At 36.2% G+C, this 25847-nt stretch overlaps 2 protein-coding genes across 3 annotated transcripts; one reads left to right on the top strand and one right to left on the bottom strand.

The window, feature by feature from the left end:
* The first annotated feature begins 874 nt into the window (after positions 1-874).
* LOC136800173 (otoferlin-like) lies at positions 875-25635 on the top strand. Of its 2 annotated transcripts, XM_067056787.1 has the most exons (31): positions 875-1122; positions 1609-1661; positions 2426-2540; positions 3792-4024; positions 4344-4401; positions 4598-4823; positions 5276-5598; positions 5767-6037; positions 6287-7026; positions 7161-7603; positions 7757-8004; positions 8333-8493; positions 9059-9184; positions 9353-9565; positions 9806-9962; positions 10310-10590; positions 11054-11182; positions 11354-11488; positions 11625-11660; positions 11996-12084; positions 12323-12496; positions 12695-12792; positions 13729-13895; positions 14012-14253; positions 22118-22208; positions 23001-23091; positions 23367-23551; positions 23974-24074; positions 24458-24602; positions 25118-25154; positions 25558-25635. In XM_067056787.1, exons 2-30 carry the CDS (start codon positions 1654-1656, stop codon positions 25151-25153), a joined length of 5322 nt encoding a protein of 1773 aa, XP_066912888.1. In that variant the 5' UTR covers positions 875-1122; positions 1609-1653; the 3' UTR covers position 25154; positions 25558-25635. The 2 variants fall into 2 exon arrangements, with proteins under 2 accessions (XP_066912888.1, XP_066912889.1); XM_067056788.1 differs by lacking the exons at positions 23001-23091; positions 23974-24074; positions 24458-24602; positions 25118-25154; positions 25558-25635 and having other exon boundaries at positions 23367-23477.
* LOC136800055 (testis-specific serine/threonine-protein kinase 3-like) lies at positions 15144-17625 on the bottom strand. The gene is made up of 5 exons (XM_067056672.1): positions 17366-17625; positions 16631-16899; positions 16417-16472; positions 15981-16131; positions 15144-15700 (listed from the first exon to the last, which is right to left on the bottom strand). The coding sequence occupies exons 1-5, from the start codon at positions 17525-17527 to the stop codon at positions 15226-15228; spliced, it is 1113 nt and encodes a 370-aa protein (XP_066912773.1). The 5' UTR covers positions 17528-17625; the 3' UTR covers positions 15144-15225.
* Positions 25636-25847: the final 212 nt, after the last annotated feature.

Raw genomic sequence — 25847 nt, 5'->3', positions numbered from 1 at the left:
TGGTCCGAAAAATAAGTAACTCCAGACTCGGAGCCAAGTTAAGGTTCCTTGTATAAAAAAACGTGTAGATTTTAATGACATTTTGTAGTTTTTGTCGTCTTTAGATGATGGGGGATATGTTAGTCTGTATTTGTCGTTTACTACTCTCTTGATCACTGATTAACAAGCAAGATTTATTTGGTAAAAATATGAGCAAGTTTTACGATCGTTGAACTGCTAGCTTTTGCGCTAGAATGCTAAGAATGGCACCGAATTAGTTTCATGATTCCCTCAACCCTTAGTCCATGAGGGACGCGTATATGCGTCCAAAACAAGCCAAAATACTGAGTCTCAGACCTGAGACCAAAGCTCTTGACAACTTGATTTAAGGTTGAGGGGAATAAACTCAATACTTTTAGAAATAGTATAAAAATAGCTTTCCAATGGTACCAAAACCAGCTTCTAAATCAAAAGCTACATGCTTTTATGGCACTTTAAAGTTTTGAGTTTAAAAAAAAAGTTTAGGAAAATTTCAACTATTTCAAAGAAACAGCGTGCACAAAAGTTTAACAACTTCGTAAAAAAATTACCCGCTATTTCCATGTTGATGATATAACCATCATCATTATTATTTAAGCTGCTTTTCAGTTAAGGAAGAAAGAAGGTTTCAGTTGTCTTTAAACAGAACGGAAACCTACGGAAACCGAAATCAAAGTCTTAGAATAAAGTTTTATGAGTTCAAAACAAATACAGAATTTGCTTAGAAAGTTCGTAGAAGTAGCACGTCTAGTTCCATTTAATCAATGATTATTCTTTGAAAGAAAATTTTTGTTTGTTTTCAGTGCTATGTTTATATTCATCTCAGCACATTCAAACTCTTGGTTGTTTTTTACAGATCGCGTACATTCTATTCATAAAAAGAGGTCAATATGACATGCCAATGATACTGTTTACAAATGTATATTTGACGAAGAGACGTTTTACGAGATCAAATTTAATTCGTTTACTTCATGATGACAACTTAATGATCTATATGCATACTGCTTTGGTCTTACTGCAAGATGGCTTCATTGAAAATCACCATCAAAAGTTTATCGGGAACTGCACAAAGTGAAGCTTGTTACTTCATTTTCAAATTTAGAGGTAATTAACAGGCCTTGATTTTTTAACACCATAAAGTTAGAAAATCTTGGATCTCGTGGCATTTTTCGGGTATTTTATATATACCTATTTTGAAATTCTTACATGGTCAATTTTTGTTGGACAGAACTGACTACATCCTAGATGGAGACAACTAACTTCTCAACCAATCTCTATGCGTAATTTCAAGCTAGATACATTTCAATAGTATACTGGTTTCAGCTGTACGCTGTGCACACATCTGTCTGTTCTTTATTGTAAAATGGTACTTAGATAATTAATGACATATCATTTTTTCCAAAAATTCTGCCAATTTGGTTCCCATCATCTTGTAACAGTAACTTTTTGTTTTTTTGGTCGAAAGAAAATGAATATCCAAAAGCTCGAACGGTAGAACTGATTTCATGCTCATCGAGTGAATTGTCCAAGTATATGCTAATAAAGTGGTATTTTACCTGTTGAACTTTAAGATTCTTTCTTTTTTTTAAGATTTGGAAGAAACTCTTGATTTCGTCGATCCATCGAAGACACTGCATGTACAGGTGCCAAATTCTCCCTTCTTCTTTTTCATTTTTACATTCACTTAACTTCCTGGTTTTATCGGAGACAAAGTGGAAAAATTTTTTAGGACAATGAAATGATGAAAAAGACAGTTGAATGGGGACAGGTTCCCTAGATTTCTCAACTTAACCTTGACCCTTCTCATTCATTGCCGAGCATGAAGCAGAGAGGCAATACCATTTTTTAACTCTTTGGTAACCTACAACCTTGCGCACCGTAGCTGGATGTTCTACGGCCTTCGTGTCACGGCCGCTGGGAAAGGTCCTAGAACCCTTTTTGTGAGTTACCTTATTCGTGAGAGCTACCCCAATAACTATGCCTTCCTGTTTTGGCATCTTCTCTTTTTTATTTTGATTGACAGGAAATTTCATGGGAAAATCTGCAGCTTATCAATGAGACAGACTTCATAGAAATTGTTTTGTTAAAACGAAAGCGTTTTCATGAAAAGTGAGTCTACTTCGTGTGTAGCCCGGAAACCTGGCGACGAAAATTTCCTGAATCCGATCCGATCCGATCTTTTTATTTTTATGATATCTATGGCATCAACAACGGCTTAGGTCGCTGATCATAATGCATTCTTTTATTCTATAATCAATTGCACCCAAACAGCCTGCTCTATGGTCAGTATCTAGCCAAAAAGTGTGTGATTTGCCCGTTAGGGAACCTTTTTCATCATCATATTTAGGTAGGGTCCAAATACGTTAAAAAATGTGACCTGAGCACATAATTCTTTTTGCATTTTTAGGTATGTCGGCAGAGCTGTCTATCGGTTAGGCTACCTCGCTGAAGTTCAAACGGAGAAAACTACTGTTACTGATGCCAGATTGACTTTTATCAAAGAGAATCATGCAAAATCAAAGGTATGCAAATAAGCTATTACACTCGCCAAAACACAGAAGCTGCCTTGGTACCATAATGATGTAAATCCATTTCATTATGGATATTCTTAACTTTTTGGTCGAAATCATCATATAATATTCTTAAAATATTCTTAAGGTTAGTTTTTAGATTTTACCAGTCATAGTCTCAAAGTCATCGAAAATCAATGAAAACTTTCTCATGTGTATGCATAAAAAACAAAAGAATAAATACAATGCGTTAAACAGCTATGTAAAGTACAACAAAGTAAAAAGTGTGGAAAGGAACAGATATAAGGAAGATAAAATTTAAAAGTTCAGCTAACCCAGCTCATAATGACAATATTCTCACGATATTCTTAATTTTCTGGCCATTTTCATCATGGACATTTATATAAAGTGTATTCTTATAAAAAAAAGCGTGTAGTGTAAATGACAAACTCTTTCATCACCTATCGGCTGTTATTATGATTAAAATCTAGATAGAGTATGCTTTACACCTCTCAATTTTTGTTTTTACGAATCCATCAGTTTCCTTGGTAATTACCCAACACTCGAGAGAAGAATTTATATCATTCTTTTGTTAGGAAAACAGGTATGAGAAAAGCAAGTGATATTTTTCAAAATTATAAAAAACATTTTCTGTTAACCAGAATGATTCTTCCTACATGGTTTAATCATTCGCTTGATGCTTGTAAAGTATTTCAGTTATATGTTCTCATAGTTTAAAAGATGGAAGGTAATGGATTCTGTTCTTCTGATTGATACTGGGAGCCACCCATTTCCTCTCGCGCCAGCTTGTGTTTTACGTAATTGTAGCGGGTTGGGTTTAGGTACACAGTAAACTTTCTCCCTTAGGAATGAATCGTGGGGGTGGTAATGCTTTTCGGAAGGCTCGACTTCAAACCATATGGCATTTACAGTCAGTGGTAGGGTTTTTCCATAGGACAAACTATTCAATGTTAGCTAAATTTTCTTCCTGTTGATTTTACTCCTGGATACATCCAGCCAACGGTTTGATTAGGTTCATTATGAAGAAAGCTTTTTATTTGCGCTATTCATAAAGTGACCTTGTAAATATTCCTTTTCGTAGAATGTACAATTTGATTTTTCTGTGAACGTTTCTATGGGATGAAGAAATTCCTGAGAGGATTCATCACTGCTGTATTCTCCATGGATGACGGTTTTCTCATTGTAACTTCCAACTGGTGTCAAAATTCATTGCTTTGCTTTCTCTGTTCTCGAATTGTTTAGGTTTCGTTGAATTTCACTATCCACTACCAGAAAATTGAGTTGAAAAGGCTGTTGGAAGGAGAGAACAGTGATAAGAGCGACTGCGAAGAAGAATTTTATTTTGCAACAAGTCAGCCAATGATGGAGCAGTTAAGAAAGGTCTCATCCTCGAGCCTCCTGAACGCACCTGCGCCAAATGTCCGCCCGAAAACGCCCATTCTCCACCATCGCACGTTCGATGAAGAACTAGTCGGGTTTGTTATTAAAATTTTTCAAACTTTTTTATGTAAAGATGAATTTTAATATAGAACGAGGACTAAGATGTCTTTTAACATCACTTCGGAACAAATTTTAAAATGATTTTGATTTTAAATACACGTGTACACCTCAAGTAAGAATAAAATGAGGGCGAGGTAAACTAAACAGGATTACATGGGTTAGGCGCTCCTAGGTTCACATCTACCAATACAAGACCGACAAAATTTAACAACTCATGTGATGTCAGTGGCTTTTAATAGGTTAATTAATTTGAATTTTCATAATCCAAACTAACTTAGACGAATTCAATTTTAGGTCATCGGTGAATCTGAAATTCCCAGAGCTCTACATCCATAAGCTTGACGAATGGCAAGTAAGTGCATTCATATATCTATCTCAAACTTTCTCTATATTATAAATCACAAAATGTGGATGAGCATAGTTTTGAAAGCTTATTGATGCTGTTAGTGAATGTATAGATTTTTCAGCTCACTTGGAAAATAGGGTGATGCAACCAAACGTTCTTCCAATGAGAGTCGCTTACCTTTAAACAATGTTTTACTTTCTAGGTATGTGCCTATATTCACGAAGCGCGAGAACTTGTAGGTTCAGACATCAGTCCAAAAGCAGAGGTTAAAATCTTGCAAGATTTCAGCTTACCGAAGAACGTTTTTACAACGTCGTCAATGGAGAAAACAAATAATCCTGTATGGGAATATCCCTTCAATACGAGCAAAGAAAGTGTCTTGATGGAGCAATTCCTTGACGCCACTTTCAACATTTCTATTTATTCAGGTATCTATTATCTATTCTGTGTTTCTGTATAAGTTTTCTGTAAACTAACTTCTGTACACGTTTTTGTTATAAGAACAAACTATATATGAAATTAAGGCTTCGATGGCCAAAATGTTAAGAACAAGTTAAGAACATTTTAAGGCTTTGTGGACTCAAAAACACCCGTTTTCTTAGGAAAATGGGTAAAAATGGTCACAAAATGGTGAAAATAAGAACATTTTAAGAACATTTTTAGGCTTAAAACCCAAAAAGTTAAGAACATCCCAAGGCTTCAAAAATTTTGGATGTTCTTATAAAAAAAACGTGTACACTAACTTCTGTACACTAGTGGGATGTTAAGGCGACTGTAATGATAATGCAATTTACAATACGCAATCACGTCGGAAAATCGTATTATCATACGTGATGAGAATGAGGTTGCAAAATAACGTTTTGGTTTCACGCAATTTCAGGATCAAATCTAATTGGTTCGTGCAAGTTCGATTTATGGACAGCATATCGTCAACCAGGACACTGTTTTATCCGTAAATGGGTGGAGATACGAGATAAGGACATGCACGATGAGAAACGAGGTTACGTTCTTTTGAGTTTGGCCACCTTTCAACAAGACGGACACCATGAAGAATGGCTCGCCCCATGCTCCTCTTCAACTGAGAAACATGACATTCAATCTAATCTACTTTTCCCGATGGAGGAAGAACTCTGCCTCTATAATGTGTTCATCTACGAAGGAGAACATTTGCTGAATAAAAACTCTTCGAACCCCTATCTTAAGGTAAATTTTGCTGAGCTTCTTATATTCCGAAGTTGATATGGTTTTGACTGGATTACAATATGATTCAAATAACAGGTGATATAGGAATTGAAAACTTTTTGGAATTTGAATTGTTCAAGATTTTCGGATATTAAATCCTTACGCTAAAAATCTGTTCCATTTTTGTAGGTGAACTACGGGTCGAAATCGGTTAGTGAGATTACACGTGTCAAAGAATACAAAGCTGAAGGGAGCGTATCAGAAGAAAGCGGTAAAGACACGATGAAATTTCACAAGAGGGTCAGCTTTGTTGGCTATCATCCACCACGTATACAAAACATGAGGATCCAGGTTGTCAATCAACGAGGTCCAATCTCCAATGATCAAGTTGTGGCAACCGCAAGCATTAACATGATACAAGCTTCTTTCTTCGATGATGACGTCACTGAAAATGACCATGGTGAGAGTGACTTTCATCTTATTTCTGTAAAAAAGCTGGGTATTATTTTCATTGTCCCGATTTGACCGTTTTTACATTGCAGTGATTATGCCGAAATATATGATTTGCTTTTGACTAAAGTATTCGAATTATTTAAAAAAGCCGGAAAGAGCTGCTATCTTACCTATTAACCTAAGTATTAGACCATCACTTTCAATTGAGAGAAATTTCTTCTTTATGATATATTTATTCACTTTCGCTCCGTTTTAGACGATGCTTTCGCGTGTGATTTTGGACCAACGTGGCTTCATTTGTACGGTTCGTGCAGTGAATCAGATAACAAAGAGAGCATCAATAATGGATATGGTCAAGGACACATGTACAATGGCAGGCTGTTGGTCAGAATCACTACTGAGCAGTACGGTTACGCACCACTTGAAGAATTACACAAAGTTCAAGAGATCGAAACAAAGGAGCAAACGCGATTTCATCATTCTACCAAAGAGTTTCTCCTCTTTGCCACCATTTTTGATGCTAACATGATTGAGTTTGAAAAAAGTCACAAACATTTTCATTTTGAACTCTCTATTGGTCACAAGAGAGAAGACAACAGAGGGAAGGCTTCTTGGCAAACTGATCGTTATAAACCAGAAGAGATAAGTAACAATTCGCAATATTGCAGTTTGAACTTCAACAGTGAAGGTCATACACACAAACCATGTATGCATCTGATGACCACACTACCTGATCTTCTCTTTCGCATCAACAACAATGTTTTGATGAAGAAGATTGTTATGAGATTCGAAGAAGAAGTTGTGATGGCTTTAACGAAATTTGAACATCGAACGGATAGCAAAGCAAAGACCGAATGTTGCACAGAGTTGGAGAAAATTATCCATTCCAGCTTAAATGAATTGAGAGGAATATTAGAGGAGAAAATGCAAACTGATTCACATATCAACCATAACAAACTCGATGTCAAGATTAAAAAGAAACGCATCAAATTAAGAGTAAGCTTTCCCTTTTCCAGTTTATTACGGATGTCCATAAATGTGTTTCGATTGCTTATAGACTCAATTTGAGTTCCATTTTCCCTGAAAAGGTCTTAAGAATAAACGTCCTATATTATATTTTTTGCGTTTAGAAAAGTCTCAAGTCAAAATCTGACGAGTTGATAAAATCATGGAACGATCGTACATTCGAAGAAATTAAGTTCGATATGGATTTCATTCTGGATCAACTGAAGATCTTGGCAAGCGAGCCACAACACTCCTTCCCTGATGTCATCCTCCTTATGTGCTCTGATAAAGAACCAATCGGATACGCTCGAATACCTGTGGAAGAGATCATTTCCATGGATGGCTCACGCGGCGGCTTCGTGCGGACGATATTACTACGCGCTTTCCACGGCAAGAAAGAGAGGCATCAAGATTTAGTGAAAGGAAAGCTCGAAGTCAGATTTTGGGTGGGTGAAGATAACAATTTTTCGGGTAAATACTTGGAGAATATTCCAAAACTTCGTGAGGTGGACCTGATGGAAACTATTCCGCCTTCCGTGCTCACCTACAGAAATGAACACATACACAGGTAAGTGATGGTTTTTTCTTTGAAGTTAATTTCTTGTAACGTCCGGTTCCATCAATAAATATAGAAAATCCAATGAGCTAAGAACCAGGTTACAGTAATTATTGTTTTGTAAAGCCTGTTTCTTTAATATTCAAGATATTTTTATATTTTCAGGTACATCCTTCGTGCATATTTGTATCAAGGGCGAACAGTACTCGGTTCGGACAGTAGTGGACTGTCCGATCCATTTGTCCGTTTGATTTTCGGACAACATGTAGCAACGACTCGTATAATTGATCAGACACGCTCACCAGTGTGGAATCAGATGTTTCATTTGGATGGTATCGAGATGTGCCAGAGTGAAGAAGAGTTACGCAGAAATAAGCCGGTCATCCTGCTTAATGTCTTTGATAAGGATAAAGGTAGAAACTCCATTACAAGCAGTATTTCAGATTAATTTGTTACGCTAATGAGAGTTTTACACCGCCTAATCATGGTTTGTTCTGACTAAAAAAGCTGTCTACTCTAAGGTCCCGAATAAGCGTCCCCACCCGGTTATTAAAAATTTCGAACATTCCTTCCCCCGCTCCCCGTTTATTTAATCACATCTAAATTGCTCTAAATAGCCTGTTTTTAGCTTATAATTACCCTTAATTTGGGGGGTTTTTGGAGATAAATTTCGGACCCACCGCTTTTATTCGAACCCTCTACTATTCAGGACCTTACTATTTCATTCTCTTATTTATCTAGACAAAGAAGAGTTTCTTGGCCATGCTGCAGCCACACCTTGTATCATTGGTCGAGCACAACGTGACAAAATGAAGCCCAGTCCCCCAAAACTACAATGGTTCCCAATCACTATTGGTGACAAACGTTATGGTGAAATTTTGGCTTGCTTCGAACTTTACTCAGTAAGTGTGATATAGTGAAGTGCCTCTAACATGAACCTCTATAACTCGAATGTCTCCTTAACTCGAACAAATTTTATGGTTTCTTCAATTAACAATGCCTTATATAGACCTTACACCATAACTCAAAATTTTCTCTCGGACAGTTTTGTGTTCCCCGTGCGTATTCGAGTTATGGAGACTCGACTTGACTGGTAAAACTGATGCAGAGGTTGAATTCAAATATGAACGACTTGAAGATGACCTTAATGACCGATTCTTCTATGTGCAATGTACTAAACAACATGTGCAAATAAAGTTTATGACCTTAACTGTACAATCAAGTTCGAAATATACTTAACGTTTTTCGGAATTTTGAAGTTCGGTCCAGCATTTCAAATTCCGTGCTTCAACTTTCTTTCATTGGAAATTTCTTTTTCAGAGGGGTCAAAATTTGACCATTAGGCTTTATTTAAGCCATTAATTATGGCTTATGTTTAAACTTTATGCCCCACTAAAAATAATGTGTAGTGTATGAAATTTTTCAGGGAATTTTTCTTTTTATCAAATATTGTGATTTTGTTCGTAGGCCGGATCATCGTGTATTCCTCAACTTCCACTCGCATTTCGAGATAAAAGTCTGGATGGTAGAACAGAGCAATATCTCCCACTGCCGAAGTACATCAAACCTAAGATGAAATCATACAGATTGGAGGTGAGGAATCCTGACTATGTCCAATTATTATTCTTTTGAAATTTTGCTAGCCTCAATGAAATCATCTATATGATCCTCTAAAGAATCTTTACTTCGCCTGTATGTTGTTAAAGACTTTTAGTTAGAAATTCTTTTATTTTCGATGCAACCATCTAATGGTTTTTATAGGTTTTATTTTGGGGAGTTCGTGAACTAAAGAAGGGTAAGATTTTTCTGCCCATCAAACAACCATATGTGGAAGCTGACATTGGATACAAATTCGAATTACTTTCGCATAACGTTGGTTACACAATGAAAGAGGTTGATAAAATACGTTCCAAGCACTGTAATAATGCAACCAACAATCCAAACTTCCCACTGGAAGCCTTCATCATTGACGTGGTAGGTTAGGTTGCAATAAAATGCTTCCCGAATGCAATTTGAGGAAAGTTCCTTCTAACGGTTGGCCATCACCAAAGTTCGTGCTAACTGTCACGTTTTGAGAGATTAAAGAAAAGTGATTATGTGCAAAACGAGTCTTCTTGAATTCATAAAACGACCTTGCTATAAATTCTTCTTTTTCTACTATATTATGTAACGTTCGTGTGTGATTCCTTTGATAAATGAGACTCGTATCCATAGCAACTGCCAGAAGACGCATTATTCTTACCTACCATCACATTCAAAGTGTTCGAAAAGAATCGGCTGACGGACAATGAGACATTGATCGGAACGAATACTTCACCACGCATCTCCAAGTTTCTTCAAGATCCTCATAAATACCAGTATCATTTCAAAGGTTTGTTTCTCCATGTTCAAATTCATTTCATTAACACCTTTATTCGATAGTAAAGTTACTAACGGTCCTGGTCATCTATAGTCTGTACACAGACCCGATATCTACGGCTAAAATCCATTTCCGTAGAAGGTCTGTTGTCATTGTCTTTTCTGATTTTCAAGCCGATCGCTGCGATGGAGTGCGGTTGAGGGAGGGGAGACGACGAGAAAAGTGTTGCTATTTTTTAATCAAACTTCATCGCAGAGATTTCCGTACGGAAAATTTTCGAAACGATAAACCTAAGATACACTCTGGTGTAGAGTAGGTCATCTAACGTAAATTATTTTCCGAATTCTTTCTACTTCTAGACACTGACCGAATGAGTCGCAAGATTACCATTGACAGTACAGAAAGTTTTGATGAAATAAAAGATTCCCCAAAGAAGACTGGTTTTCTTGGTTGGTTTTTCTCTTCCAATGAAAAAGACGTTCTAAAGAAAGGGAAAGCGGCTGGAAAAGGTCGAAAAGTGAAACAAAAGCGGAGGATCGTGAATCAGAGTCAGTACGATTGGTGGTCAAGGTATTATGAATCGATCAGAGATCTGGAAGACAAAGAACGGAAAGAAGAACCGAATGTACCTCGGATCGAGGTGAGTGTTTCATTTAGTAAACCTACCATAGTATCAACATATCTTTGAACGTCTATCAAAGAGATGACAAGCGGCCCTTCCAGAAAATGTCCGTACATGGGGGGATGGAGGATATAGTGTCCGGGGGGGGGTAGTGAAAAATCTACAAAATTTGCCTTGTCTGGGGGGGGGGTAAACTTGCTCTGTTTAGGGGTAATTTTGCTCTGTTTGAGGGTAATTTTGATTGTCCAAGAGGTCAACTGATGATTGTCCTTGGGGTTTGACCTGCTGTTCGGGGGGTTAAAAGTCACTATGTCCGGGGGGTAAATTACCAAAAAATGTTATATCCTCCACCCCTCCCTATGTTCAATTTTTTTCTGGAAAGGCCCAATCCAAAGATGATAATGCTACCGCTGGTAAACGCATTTTTACCAAAAGGTATGAACTTGCTTCTGGAGTTTTTAAAATTCTCATCTCTTTTCAGATTTACCAATGTGAACTTGAGAAGATGTTCAATGACTTCAGCGATTTCCTGACCACATTTGCCATCAGAACTGGTAAACAAGATGAAACCAAGAACAGAGGTCGTGATCAAATCAAAGGAAAATTCAAGGTAATGAAGCTGAAAAATCCTCCACAATGTTTATCCACTGTTATTGAAAATAGACTTAAGGATAATTAAAACAGGATAGTAACATAAAGTGATTACTGAGGTTGGGGGTCTTTTGGAGGATAACTCTCAAAACAGGATAATACCCAAAACGATCAATCAATTCTCTTCCAGGCCAGCATTCGATTATGGCGGAAACACCAGATGAAAGAGAATGACCACAAATATTTGATCAACCCTCGTGGAACTTTCCAATATCCACCTTCAAACAAACCGAAGAAAATCCTCGTTCGTGTTTACTGTGTGGCTGTAAGTCTTCTTCTCTTGATAGTGCTTTTTAGGGACAGAGGCTCGCAAAATTCTATCAAGTCTATTATTTTGTCTTGTCTTTTTAAATGATCTCTTGTTTAAAAATATCTGGTAATCGTGTGTTTTGTTTTTGCAGGCGATGGACTTGAATGCTCAAGACAGCGATGGGAAGGTTTGAAGCATTTTTACCACTTGCTTACGCAATATCTTTTTAGATTCACGAATGAAAAATTAACTCTGGCAAATTCTAGATCCAAGGGCCGGTGTTAGCAAGTTCAGTGTACTGATTTGCGTGAATATGTACTTGAGGCGACGAACCGAACTTTTTAGACCGGTGAATTTTTTTTTTCGTGCCGTTCGCCGGGCTTAAATAAGATCCCTGCTATATATAATCTTGTGCTCGACACAATGTTTGGTGGATATTGTTGGGATCCATATCTAAGCAGAAATTTTATAGACTTCGAATTAGGAATATTTATCGTACAATTTCCATTGTTCTTTCTACAGGCAGATCCATACGTGCAAGTGAAACTCGGTGATTGTGAAGCACAAGAATCTGAAACTTTCTTCAACACACTTAATCCAGAATTTGGAAAGTAAGGATTACATCAAAAGAAAATTCTCCTTTGCAAAATAGTTTCTTTTCTCAGCATACACTTGACGCTCTCATTTATAGGTGTGCGTTACACACGCTCATCTTGATGGGTAAATTTGGTTAAAGAGCTTACAGATTTTGAAAATTTTCATTACGTTATAATGCTTGAGGAAATTCAGAATCGGATGACGAAATCTGTGCGTCTAAACCAGGCTTTAAAACTTCTGTTAACCTTTTAGATGCTTTGAATTTACGACGGCAGTATTACCTTTCGACAACTTGCTGAAGATACGCGTTTACGACAAAGATTATCGCATCACCAAAAGACTGATCGGTCAAACGGAAATCGACATTGAAAATCGTTACTTCAGTAAACATCGACCCACTTACGGGCTCGCGAAGCGCTACTTCTCGTAAGTTGAAAAACCTTTGTTATCTTTTTTAAACTTTTTGGTTCTCACTGGCTTATTTTGTATGTGTATCTAGGTGGAATTTTTATTAGTAGAGCTTCGCAATAGCTTGTTCAAATGTGGTGTATAGTGGAAAGGTTCATTTTTCTTCAATGCTAATCTTTGTCTTTCAACCCGTGACTTTCCTTTTAACTTTTGCAGGTCTGGGTTTGCTCAATGGCGAGATTCAAGTAAGCCGTCAGAAATTTACGAACAGATCTTCACTCGTGACCATCATGGAAAAAAACCAGACGTCAAGTGTAAGTTCCTCAACCACTAATGAACAAGACAAATTCTTTGTTGGGATTTGAAAAGTTATTTTAGTGTCGTTGTTCATCTCATCCTGTAGTAGCCGTTATTTTTCGAATCTTTTTTCACTTGAATTGAGAGTTAAGGGCTCTGACAATAGTCAAAAATAATGTTAAGGGATTTGAAGATAAAACTTTTGTTTTGGGTTCCTTGTCACTTTTAACAAAAAATTACTTTTACAGGTTGTTTGGAAATTTATTCTATCAAGAGTAAATAAGAATTTAATTACAAAAATGACGTTATGAATTTAAAAAGACGTTAATCAAATGTTATATTATCTTCTTTTATAAAAAATGCTAAGTTTCAAAGGGTAATTAACGTTTTTCTTTCGAATGTTTTTTAAATTGTCTGCAAAGAAATGAACTATTTGAAATTTTTCGGAAAAATTTTCTAAATCGATGTATCAAAAATTGTTTTTGTTGTTTTTCTACGAAAGGTTGGGATGAAACATTGGTCAAAAACGGTTTTTTTCAAAATTTTGAGACAAAGAAGCTTTTACAAAAATTTTCCGAAAATGTATTTTTAATTTAGTTAAAGATACACCTTCTAACGCAAAAATTTTTTCAAAATGTTTTTTCTTCGTCAAAAGTAAGGTCTTTAAAGTTGAAAAACATTTTCTTCTTCATTAAATTTTTTCATTGCGATTTTTAAATTTTCAGATTCAGGAATAGTTGGCCTAACAGAAAATGTATAACATGCCATAGTTTTTTGGCTACATCAGGCAGAAATCTATATTTTGTAGATGGCAAATATGAAAAATTCACTATGGTCAGAGTCCTTAAGTGTTTTAAGAATGCAATGAAAGACATTACATCACCTCTTGCTTTTTGGGGAAATATGTACTCATGGATGAAATGATGACGTCATTCTCTTCTTACATCTTATAGTACCTTCATCCATCAACAAACAAAACGAAGAAGAAGTGGAGAATTTCTTTTTAAAGAAACTCCATGATTATAAAAAACATCACGGGGGAGATTGTGGCTATGAGTTGGTCCCTGAACACATAGAAACGAGGCCACTCTACAATCATAATGTTTCTTCTTTACCACAGGTGTGTACTGATAATATTTCTTCAGAGGTACTAAATAATTTTCTTGTTTCCTTTTATCGATTCGGAGTTTGCAGAAAATTAGATGTTTTTAAGAGTTTCTCGATCTTTTTCTTCAGGGCAAACTGTTAATGTGGGTGGATATTTGCGATAGAGGATCTCACCTTTCGCCAATGCCGCCCATTAATATCACGCCCCGAAAGCCAAAAGAATATGAACTTCGAGTGATTGTGTGGAATTGCGAAGGTGTTCCTCTCACAGAGAACAGTATGTTGTTAGGAGCACGGTCTAGTGATATCCGTTTTCAAGGCTGGATCGAAGGACATCCAGAGAAATATAAGCGAACTGATGTTCACTGGAGGTAAGAAATTGTTTTGTTTCCCAAAATTGAATATTTCTTCTACTTCAGTCTTAGACACGGAAAAGCTTCGAATTAGTAGTGATTTGAATAAGCCTTAAGTTAATTCCTTGGCCTTCGATAACTTCAAATTGCAATTGTGTTTGAGGAGTATGAGACTGTTTCATAACATTCCACACCGTACATTCTAATAAAGGGGTGTCCAGCCGTATTGTAAAACGATTGAACATTTTTTACGTACTGGGAAGAGATGATGATGACTTGGCGTTTTTTAATTAATATACTTGATTTATATTTTTTGTATCAAAAATATCTTTTGAGAGTCGTCTTAATCTATTTTAGAGTATATCTTTCAAACTTTTTTACCATGGTGGAAGGTTGGTGTACCTATCCTTCTATTGAATAAACCTCTGATCTTGAAGTAAGCAATCAAGCATATTAAACTTTTTTATCTGAAGGGGTTTGGCTGTTTCTTGACGAGAAAGAGCTTTCTACTGGAAAACATCTCGTTTTCAATTTTCTGATATTCGGATATTCTTTCAAGAAGGGAAAGAAGTTGATCTACAATTATGGACAAAATATGTGAGACAAATGGCATTTCCCGGCGAAATTTTAAACTCCACAAATGATTTTTAAGCGCCTTAAACTACAGTTGGAAATTAGAGTTTTAACTCTGAGTTTTAACATGAGACTTAAGACTTAGGACCTTAGGATCTCAGGATTTAAAAGCTCAAATTTGCTTCAATAAAAGAAAGTGGAAGTGCTAAAAAAGCAATTCTCGCCCGAATTTTAATTTTTGAAAAACGTCAAAATATACTAAAATGTCACCATATTTCGACCATAATTGTAGAAGAATATAATTAACAATGCGACAGGGGTGTTTTTTGGTGGGGTTTTTGTGAGTTTTTGTGGTTATTTTGATAATCATTAAGAATATACCTATATACTATTTACAAGTTTTATATTTTTGGTTGTTTATTCCCACTGTTCTGTAGAGGGGAAATGATGACCGTTGGGGAATTTTGCGTTTGAAGCAACGTTTACGACGACATTCATTTGATATTTGAATGTCACGTTGTTTGCAATGAAGACGGTACGTAGATTATGTTTGTTGTTCATCTTATTCCGTACGTCTTGTGTGACGAATATTTGTTTTTTGCTCTTCATTTTGAATGGCTTGTCGATGTTCTTTTTGTTATTCTGCTCTCCCTCGGCGTTGTCAAGTTCTTTGTTGGCAACGTTATCAAGTTTTTGTTTCCTTTGATCTTTGGCAACAACCTTGGGAGTGAGAAAAGGATGGTTCGATACCTCGCCGATCGTCGGGCGTGAGTTCGGGATTTCATTAAGAAGCTTTTGCAATAGATCACGGCATTCTGAAGAGAAAGTACAATCTTTGATCCAGGTTTTGTGTGGATATTTCCCTGTCAATAATTTGTAGAGAATCACGCCTCTGAAAGTGAAAAGATATTGAAATTATGATCTATAGTAATAAAATGCAAACTTAAACCAATGTGTGAAGATAACGCCAGATGAAACATAGTGATATCTTTAGTAATCATCTTACAAAGTACTTTGTGTTTCTTAATAATCTTGTCATAGCTTTTGTATTCACTTTTTAGACTACTTTGAGTTTTAGTTAAATATGAGGTTGAAGCGAATTTTTCCAAGATTAGAAAAATCTGAACTAATTTAAAAGTTCTACAAAACGAAGTGTAAAAATAGCAACTTACAGACTGTACATGTCGGCTTTGAAGCCGTCGTATGGGTCGTAGCTAAGAAGGTTATATCCCCGTTCAACCTCTGGAGCTACGTAACCGGGCGTACCGCAATAATCCTCGCAGAGTTCTTCTGGGGTCGATTTGATAAATCCAAGACCAAAATCTGAATTGAAATTTCAATATAAGTTATGCTTGTTTGATATAATAAATGGAAAAGTTTAAGTTGATCGATAGTCCTCAGTACGTGGAGTTTTACTAAATCTTTACGTTCTAGCTTGATTGGTTGTTGTATGTATATGAATACACTGTGTCTAACTAATTGTAAATGTTTACTGTATTTTCCTATTAAAAGCTCTAAAAGAAGCGTATCGGTCGTTCTTGAGCCTTCGAATGAGCCACTGCTCATATTAGTTTGAACTTTATATCGGGCTTTATTATATATGCTTACCAGCAATCTTGATGACGCCATTTTGATCGATGAGAATATTGGATAACTTCAAATCGCTAGAAAACAAGAAAAAAGGCTTGACCTTAATAAATAATTGAGCTCAATTTTCAAGATATCTTGCCACCCCTATTCAAATTAGTTAATCAGAAATTTAATTACCATCTTAGTCCGGTGTAAATAAAAAATAGAGAAATATGAAACAAAAAGATCTTACCGATGTGCAATGTTTTCTTGGTGGCATTGCTGCACACCAAGAAAAATGTCCTTGAAAATCTGGGTTTTGTTTTGGGGTTTTTTGTTAAGAACAAAATTTGCCAAATCTCCACCACTACAGAATTCAAGGACGAAGTATACGTGCATGCTGCCCTGAAAGAATTTCAATAGCTGAACAGTGCTTTTTTTTCCAGTCAGGGCAAGCATGCAGTTCAGTTCCGTCTTGACAGTTTCGATGCCAAGACTTTTGGGCATAATTTTAATTGCCACCTGAAAATAAGAAAAAATCGTTACATGATTTTGCCACAATCTCTTCCGAGTGCAGATTCGATGATGGTCCAGAGTTAAAACAGAAACAGAAATGCACTGTTCCAAATAAAACGCTAACGTAAGAAATGTTTTTTAATCAGATGTGGAGAGAACTGAGCCAATTAACCCTAAACAAATTAAAACTATGCGATTCATCTAGTTGAGAAAACTAACTCTGAAAATACTAAGACATTAAGAACCACAGACCACAGTGAAAAACTACATGTTATATTCTGTTATTTTATCCAATATCCAATATCCAACGGAGATGGTTTTGGGGTGCAATTTTTACATCAAATCTCGATATGATATTTCGATTTTTCTATCGGGGACGAAAATCTGGTAAGTGGTCCCACAGGGTCTGTGACAGAGGTGTCTAAAAATAGATAGCAGACAGAAAAAAAAACGAATATTTGAAAAGGCTTACTTGATCATTGTGCCCCAGGCGACGGAGCCTTTTGGCAAGAGAGTCATTTACGTGGTTAAAGTTTGCATACGCTGCTTGCTTAACCATTCCGAATGCTCCTTCGCCCAGGCTCCGTCCCAGAACAAAACCATGTTGTAAACACTCGTGTGCTTCAACAGCCATAATTATATATGCAATATATCGAAATAAACAGAGTCCAACAATACTATTCTCACTAAATAACGAGAATAATCCTTCGAGCGTCTATTCTCGAAGGTGGGTCAACGAAGGATACTTTTTTCAAAAAAAAACATTCATTATGTAAAAAAAAATTTTATTTGACGTCAAAAAATTATTTTTGATATAAGTTACGTCAATTTTTCCAAAAGCAGGAATAGGCATAGCGTATTCTAGGTAAGCTCATAACCGCATACCCCTTAAAATCTACGAGGTTGCTTGTGGGCTCTTTTAGCCACCAAACTTAATTTGATATTTTATAATTCACTATTAATGATTTCTTATAAATTTACTTTCATAAAATACCTAATTTCGAGAATTTCAATTATTGCAAAGTATCGTAAAATTCGAAGTTATTCAAAGTAGTAGGGAAAAGTAAAAAAAAAGTAGTAGTAAAACGTCCCTCCCTCCCAGGGATACAACCCTGTAAATGCTTTCATGTTGGTCCATTTGTTTGGAAGTTACTTTTTAGAATAAGGTTATATTTCTTAAACTTTGGTATCTTTCAATAGATTCACTATAAACCTGTTCTAATATTACTCGTTTGAATTAAAATTATTTAAAAAATTCCATGAACCCTGTATTTCTCAAGGAAAATGGATTAAACCTGTATTCCTCATAGAAAATGGATGAACCCTGTATTCCTAACAGCTCAGAAATATCCTTTCAATATTTTTTGAACATGTTTTTGCGATATTATCTGAATAAAGAACCTCATGTAGCCGGCCCCGTAGCAGGCCAAGGGTAGGAGATGTGTAAAAACTGATTTGAAATTCGGAATCAGCATGAAAATCTGATCGAAAACAAGTTGTTATTAAATTCTTCATTCAAATTCAAACATTTTCAAATTATCAATTTTCCTTAGCATAAAAAACTGATTTAAAAAAAAATATTGCATCACTAGAAAGCTATTCAAAAAGGACTTTTAGCGGTTTTGGGCGGTTCTCTGAAATAAGGTGTCTCCGGTAGCCGCCCAGGGGTGAGAGATATGGAAAAACGGATTTCAAATTCGGAATCAGCATGAAAAATTAATTTTAAAAAGATGGTTAAACATAAAAATATTCTTGATCTTTCCCTGAAAAGGGGCTCTGTACTTTCTTTCCGATATTGGGATATCTGAATTTTTGTTTTTGCTAGAACAAAGCAACTTCGATCCGCACTGAAAAGGTTTTTAACCAGGCCTTACACGAGACACTCACGAAGAATTTTAATAAAAGCTAATTTAAGCACATTCAACAAGCTAATAAATTCTTCTCTTTTTGGATGATTGTTCGAATCTTAGAAAACAAATTGTTGTTCGGTATATTCCTTCAAAAAGCGAGGAAAGGAAACGAAAAGACCGAGAAATGGCACAGCGCAAGTTTTCAGTGTTTTTGAAGAGTTTTTGTGGTTATTTTGATAATCATTATGAATGTATATACTATTTACAAGTTTTATATTTTTGGTTGTTCTTTCCCACTGTTCTGTAGAGGGGAAATGATGACCGTTGGGGAATTTTGCGTTTGAATCAACGTTTACGACTACATTCATTTGATCTTTGAATGTCACGTTGTTTGAAATGAAGACGGTACGTAGATTATGGTTGTTGTTCATCTTATTACGTACGTCTTGTGTGACGAATATTTGTTTTTTGCTCTTCATTTTGAATGGCCTGTCGATGTTATCAAGTTTTTGTTTCCTTTGATCTTTGGCAACAACCTTGGGAGTGAGAAAAGGATGGTTCGATACCTCGCCGATCGTCGGGCGTGAGTTCGGGATTTCATTAAGAAGCTTTTGCAATAGATCACGGCATTCTGAAGAGAAAGTACAATCTTTGATCCAGGTTTTGTGTGGATATTTCCCTGTCAATAATTTGTAGAGAATCACGCCTCTGAAAGTGAAAAGATATTGAAATTATGCATTATAGTAATAAAATGCAAACTTAAACCAATGTGTGAAGATAACGCCAGATGAAACATAGTGATATCTTTAGTAATCATCTAACAAAGAACTTTGTGTTTCTTAAAAATCTTGTCATAGCTTTTTTGTTCACTTTTTAGACTACTTTGAGTTTTACATAGTTTGCACCCCCCCCCCTTTTTAATAGGGGGGGATGCCAACTTTCTGGAGGGCCTTTGTAGGGGGGTACCGAGATCTGCCGAAAAAACAAGGGGGGATGGGAATGTAGGGGGGGGGATCAAATAAAAAAGGGGGGGTTTGGAAATTTTGGTCAATTTTCTAATCAAATACAAATTGTCACAGTTATATTCTGTCATTGTTGGCTCGTGACTATAATACTTCATACTCTTTCTTGTTGAAAATTTTGCTGGTAGGTGGGAAAGCGAGTTTCCTTCGAAACAGATTTTCTGTAAAAAAAAAGGGGGGATAAGATTTCATTACAAAAGGGGGGGATGGGTATATAGGGGGGGGTGAAATAAACCTGGGGGGGTTCATACCCCTCTGCAAACTATGTTTTAGTTAAATATGAGGTTGTAGCGAATTTTTCCAAGATTAGAAAAATCTAAACTAATTTAAAAGTTCTACAAAACGAAGTGTAGAAATAGCAACTTACAGGCTGTACATGTCGGCTTTGAAGCCGTCGTATGGGTCGTAGCTAAGAAGGTTATATCCCCGTTCAACCTCTGGAGCTACGTAACCGGGCGTACCGCAATAATCCTCGCAGAGTTCTTCTGGGGTCGATTTGATAAATCCAAGACCAAAATCTGAATTGAAATTTCAATATAAGTTATGCTTGTTTGATATAATAAATGAAAAAGTTTAAGTTGATCGGTAGTCTTCAGTACGTGGAGTTTTACTAAATCTTTACGTTCTAGCTTGATTGGTTGTTGTATGTATATGAATACACTGTGTCTAACTAATTGTGAATGTTCAATGTATTTTCCTATTAAAAGCTCTAAAAGAAGCGTATCGGTCGTTCTTGAGCCTTCGAATGAGCCACTGCTCATATTAGTTTGAACTTTATATCGGGCTTTATTATATATGCTTACCAGCAATCTTGATGACGCCATTTTGATCGATGAGAATATTGGATAACTTCAAATCGCTAGAAAACAAGAAAAAAGGCTTGACCTTAATAAATAATTGAGCTCAATTTTCAAGATATCTTGCTACCCCTATTCAAATTAGTTAATCAGAATCTTAATTACCATCTTAGTCTGGTGTAAATAAAAAAAATAGAGAAATATGAAACAAAAAGATCTTACCGATGTGCAATGTTTTCTTGGTGGCATTGCTGCACACCAAGAAAAATGTCCTTGAAAATCTGGGTTTTGTTTTGGGGTTTTTTGTTAAGAACAAAATTTGCCAAATCTCCACCACTACAGAATTCAAGGACGAAGTATACGTGCATGCTGCCCTGAAAGAATTTCAATAGCTGAACAGTGCTTTTTGTTCCAGTCAGGGCAAGCATGCAGTTCAGTTCCGTCTTGACAGTTTCGATGCCAAGACTTTTGGGCATGATTGTAATTGCCACCTGAAAATAAGAAAATAGTCGTTACATGATTTTGCCACAATATCTCCCGAGTGCAGATTTGATGATGGTCCGGAGTTACAACAGAAACAGAAATGAACTGTTCCAAATAAGACGCTAACATAAGGAATGTTTTTTAATCAGATGTGGAGAGAACGAGCCAATTAACACTAACAAATTAAAACGATGCGATTCATCTAGTTGAGAAAACTAACTCTGAAAATACTAAGACATTAAGAACAACAGAGCACAGTGAAAAACTACATGTTATATTCTGTTATTTTATGTTCTAAGCTCAAAATATCTAACGGAGATGGTTTTCGGATGCAATTTTTACATCAAATCTCGATACGAGGTGAAATCAAAGGCAATTTCCTGGTGGGGCTGAAATTGTAGGGTATTTTTTCTATCGGGGACGAAAATCTTGTAAGTGGTCCCACTGGGTCTGTGACACAGAGGTATCTAAAAATAGATAGCAGACAGAAAAAAAACGCATATTTGAAAAGGCTTACTTGATCATTGTGCCCCAGGCGACGGAGCCTTTTGGCAAGAGAGTCATTTACGTGGTTAAAGTTTGCATACGCTGCTTGCTTAACCATTCCGAATGCTCCTTCGCCCAGGCTCCGTCCCAGAACAAAACCATGTTGTACACACTCGTGTGCTTCAACAGCCATAATTATATATGCAATATATCGATATAAACAGATTCCAACAATACTATTCTCACAAAATAACAAGAATAATCCTTCGAGCGTCTATTCTCGAAGGTGGGTCAACGAAGGATAATTTTTTCAGAAAAAAACATTCGATATGAAATAAACTTTTTCTATTTGACGTCAAATAAAGTTCATTTATAAGTCACGTCAATCTTTTCCAAAAGCAAGTATAGGCTTGACGTATAGGGGTAAGAGGAGGATCAACTAGTAATGAATTTTGGTATTATAGAAGTTTAATTTGTAAGATCTAGATCAGCTGTAAACTCAGTGCAGTGGACGTGTTGGAAATGAGAGACCCATTAGAAAGCTAAGGAAATGGTCGACTCATGTTTTTCATATTTTTCATTGTAGGTCAACTGACGGTTCTGGCATGTTCAATTGGAGGTTTAAATACAATTTCAAATATCACCAAGCTAAAAGACAAATCGTCCGCAAAGAAACGGTCAGTTGAAAGTTCCTTTGTTCGTTTTTTCATTTAGGTCTGCTCGTCTTCTTTTAATCAAAGGGTCTGCGTTATCAATATATTGCCAATTGGTAAATACTAATGGTAGACGAATAGACTCTCATCTTTATCAGTTTCTCGGTGCAACCTGATATAAAAGTTCGAATAATGTTGGAAAATTTTCAAAATTTTAATAAACGGGGGGACCAAATTTCCGGAGGGGTTAGAAATTGTACTTCTGAAAACCCAAAATAAGGTAAATATAGGCTAAAATCAGGTTATTTAGAGCTAAATAAGGGGCCTTCTCTTTGGCAGCTGAAAATATTCTTGAAAATTTATAAACAGGGGGTGTCCTAATTTTCGAAAAATTAACAAGCAGGGGGCCCGTTTATTTGGAACCTAAGAGAAGCTTTTAGTACTTTAAGGGCAGAAACTTTCGTGGGCAGAAACTTTCGCACTTTCGCGTTTTTCGCGATTTTGATCCTTTTTCGAGAAAGTTTCTGCCAGGTAAGAAATTAAACCTGAAAAACGCGAAAGTTTTTTTCGCGAAAAATAAACTTTCCTACTCAGTTTTGCACTGTTTGCTAAATTTTTGCGTGTTTTTGTTACCAAAAAAGGTAAATTTTATATGAATTCGCGAAAGTTCTATCTGTAAAATTTCGGCTAAAACCATAATTCGCGAAACTTAAATTCGCTAAATTTCGCGACTTTTTGACTTCGCGAAACTTTCTGCCCGTGAAACTTTCTGCCCTTAAAGTATCAGTACTTATTTCAATGTTTATTCTTTTGCAGAACGTAGCATTTGAAAAGACAGCTCTATATTATCGACCGGAGCTCGTGATTGAATGTTTAGAGAACGACCTTTTCTCACACGATGTTCTAGGTATGTATTGTACGGGATTCGAAGATTTGAAAACTTTTTAAAAAAAAGAAAAGTTTAAATTACATAGACATAGTTGTGAAGCTACGAAGAGTTATTATTGTTAATACTTTCTACTCACAATACTTTACCGGTAGATAATTCGTTGGTGAAAAATATTCGCCGGTTAAAAATATTCGTCTGTCAAAAATTCCGTCACCGAGCGATTTTTTTGTCATTTTCTACCGAAGAATTTCTTACCGAAAAAGGTATATTTTTAATAAAATTTCTAACCGTAGGTGAGCGTCGAATCAACTTGCTGAAAGTCCCACCATATTTCGGCAAACCCTGGGGATGGTCAATGGGTAAATATAAAGAACTAGCGAAGAACGAGAATAGGACACCATCTTTGTTCAACTGCTCCACCATTCGTGGATGGTGGCCCTTGGAAACGGATGACCCTGAACGAGAAGACGGTGATGGTGTAAGTGCCCAGCTGGTGCACAATGTTGTTTCAACGTTCATCGAATATTCACAACGTCAATATAACGTTGGATGAACATTGAAACAACGTCTTGTGCCAGCTGGGTGGGATTTTGAACGTGTCTCTTACAAGATATTTTACACGAATGGCTAAAAGAAATCCAGTCATAAGATATATGTGGGCCCAGTCCATTCGCTTTATGCGAGCGCTATTTTATGTTATCACGTGTGAACCATGTAAGCATCATTTGACTAATCTCCATTGTAGTGGTTTCCACATGGAATATCAGAAAAGTGCTCACTTAAGGCGAATGGACTTTAGGCTTGAAAAAGGGAATATGTAAAACTTTAAAGGAGTGGGCGGTCAAGACTTATCAATGAGAATAAGTGAATTCAATATATTGATTTGATTTTCTTTTGTAGGGTCGAGTTGAATTGGAATTGGAGTTGTTAACGAAAGAAGAAGCGGACGAGAACCCTGTCGGTGAACAACGAAATGAACCTCATGCTCTCTCAAAACCTAAGTAAGTTCGCTAATCACTAGCTCTGCTGGTTTAACTCACCAAGTGCCTTAACACACTGTTGATTTGGCTCTTTCTAGGAGGTGTTAGATTTGGGGAAGCCTGAGAGTAATATTTTGCGTTGTCACATCATCTCAACACCGGACGATATGTTACATGACATGGAATCTCGTTTATGACATTAATTGGTTTGTTGATCATCCAAGTTGATCGTTAAAATTCTTCTAGTTGACTTTTTGACTTATTGGTTAACTTACCGTTGTTGGATATTGTTGATTGTAGGATTATCCCTTCATAAAGGAAATATAAATTGTAGATCTGATGAGTACCTGTAAATAATTCCAAATCAGAAGCTCGAAATCACAATTTTCTCCTTCCTTTTTTAGACGCCCTCAAGAGAGTATGCGGTTATTGATCGGCCCTCTTCGAACACTCAGAATTTTCGTCAATTCACATCGTGGTCTTATTTGTAAAGTAGTCTTCTTGTTGCTGCTGGTTATTCTGATGCTCCTCTTTCTATACGCCATGCCTGTGAGTAGACTTCTGTGAGGATTTTGAATTTTATGAGGATAGACATCCTTGTCTCTTTGAGGAAGCTCAATTCTGAATGGGAATAGAAACCACCTGTTTTAATGGTAGGGATTTCAAATTCTATTCTACTTGTTATTGATGTTCAAAAATCTATCCTTTGAGAGGGGTCCCAGCCGGTCTGTGGCACGGGTTGTATAAGAAAATTTTTCGCCAGAAATTGAAATTTTTTACGTACCGAAATTCTCTCTGTCATTTCAACATGACTATTTGCCTAATTTAGAGTGAATTTTCTTCGCCTTTTGATTTCATCAGATATTTCATTGATCAATTTTATTATTGGGTATGTGATGTGTGTCAATATAAGTAAGGAATCTCGAGTAGCATTTTGTCCATTCCACTTGCGGATGGAGAAGGTTTCGTAATTTTTCTTTCTAATATCGAGTTCGATGTCCTGTTTTATCTATTCCCCGAATGCGTGCATTACCTCAAATTTCTCTTCATTTTCGTAATCATAGGGAGCTGCTGTCCAAAAGATGTTTGGTGCTCGTTGAGGTACTTGATAAGAAAATGTCGAAATATAGAATGGATGAAACTAAAAGAACTTAATAAATGGATCATTCTTTCTCTTGGATTTCCTCTACAAGTTACTCAGTCCAACAAAAATACAAACAAACAAATTGTTTCCCATGGAAATCGAGATACGAGAACATTTCTGAAACATTACTTCCTTTATCTTAACTCATCCTTTGGTTGAGTTATGTAACGCCAATTTTCACGTATTATGAATGTCGTTTCAACATTCATTCCTGAACATTGGGTAGATATCTCGACTTTCAATCTTGTAGCTTGTTAAGAGCGGAAATTAAAGTAATTAGGGTAGGAGATTGCGTTTTAATTGGCCACCTAGAGTTGTTTTTGTAATTCGTAAATGCATTCTATTTATTCTTCATTATAGATAAATGTCGGGTTTTATTGCAAGTATTTATCTCGATTAGTGCATGAATTTAATCAAGGCTTTGTTATGGTAATTTGTTGACCAAGCATCAAAGAGCAAAAAGAAAATGTACTAACGAGACATCAGACTGTGTCAATATAGTTCCCTGTAACTTATCAATCATGCCTCCTCCCCCTGTACTGATCCTTACAAAGACTACCTCAGCTGAGCTCAGTTGATCTATGTCATTTTGACGCTCTTTGTCAATTATGGGGTGTAATCTAACAAAACGGCGCAAATTTTAAAAGAAT

The sequence above is a fragment of the Clytia hemisphaerica genome, unplaced genomic scaffold, assembly GCF_902728285.1.
Source record: "Clytia hemisphaerica strain Z4C2 unplaced genomic scaffold, Clytia hemisphaerica genome assembly, whole genome shotgun sequence".
Lineage (NCBI taxonomy): Eukaryota > Metazoa > Cnidaria > Hydrozoa > Leptothecata > Clytiidae > Clytia > Clytia hemisphaerica.
The sequence above is the reverse complement of the archived record's forward strand: the minus strand, read 5'-3'. Positions and strand labels throughout refer to the sequence as shown.

Excerpts from the sequence above, each read along its gene's own strand:
- LOC136800173 (XM_067056787.1), top strand. Across the intron at positions 4,824-5,275 it reads CAACATTTCTATTTATTCAG|GATCAAATCTAATTGGTTCG; the intron begins GTATCTATTATC and ends ACGCAATTTCAG. Across the intron at positions 23,552-23,973 it reads AACGAGAAGACGGTGATGGT|GGTCGAGTTGAATTGGAATT; the intron begins GTAAGTGCCCAG and ends TTTCTTTTGTAG.
- LOC136800055 (XM_067056672.1), bottom strand. The coding sequence starts at position 17,527 with ATGGCTGTTGAAGCACACGAGTGTTTACAACATGGTTTTGTTCTGGGA. Across the intron at positions 16,900-17,365 it reads GCCTGGGGCACAATGATCAA|GTGGCAATTAAAATTATGCC; the intron begins GTAAGCCTTTTC and ends TCTTATTTTCAG. Across the intron at positions 16,473-16,630 it reads CAAGAAAACATTGCACATCG|CGATTTGAAGTTATCCAATA; the intron begins GTAAGATCTTTT and ends CTTGTTTTCTAG.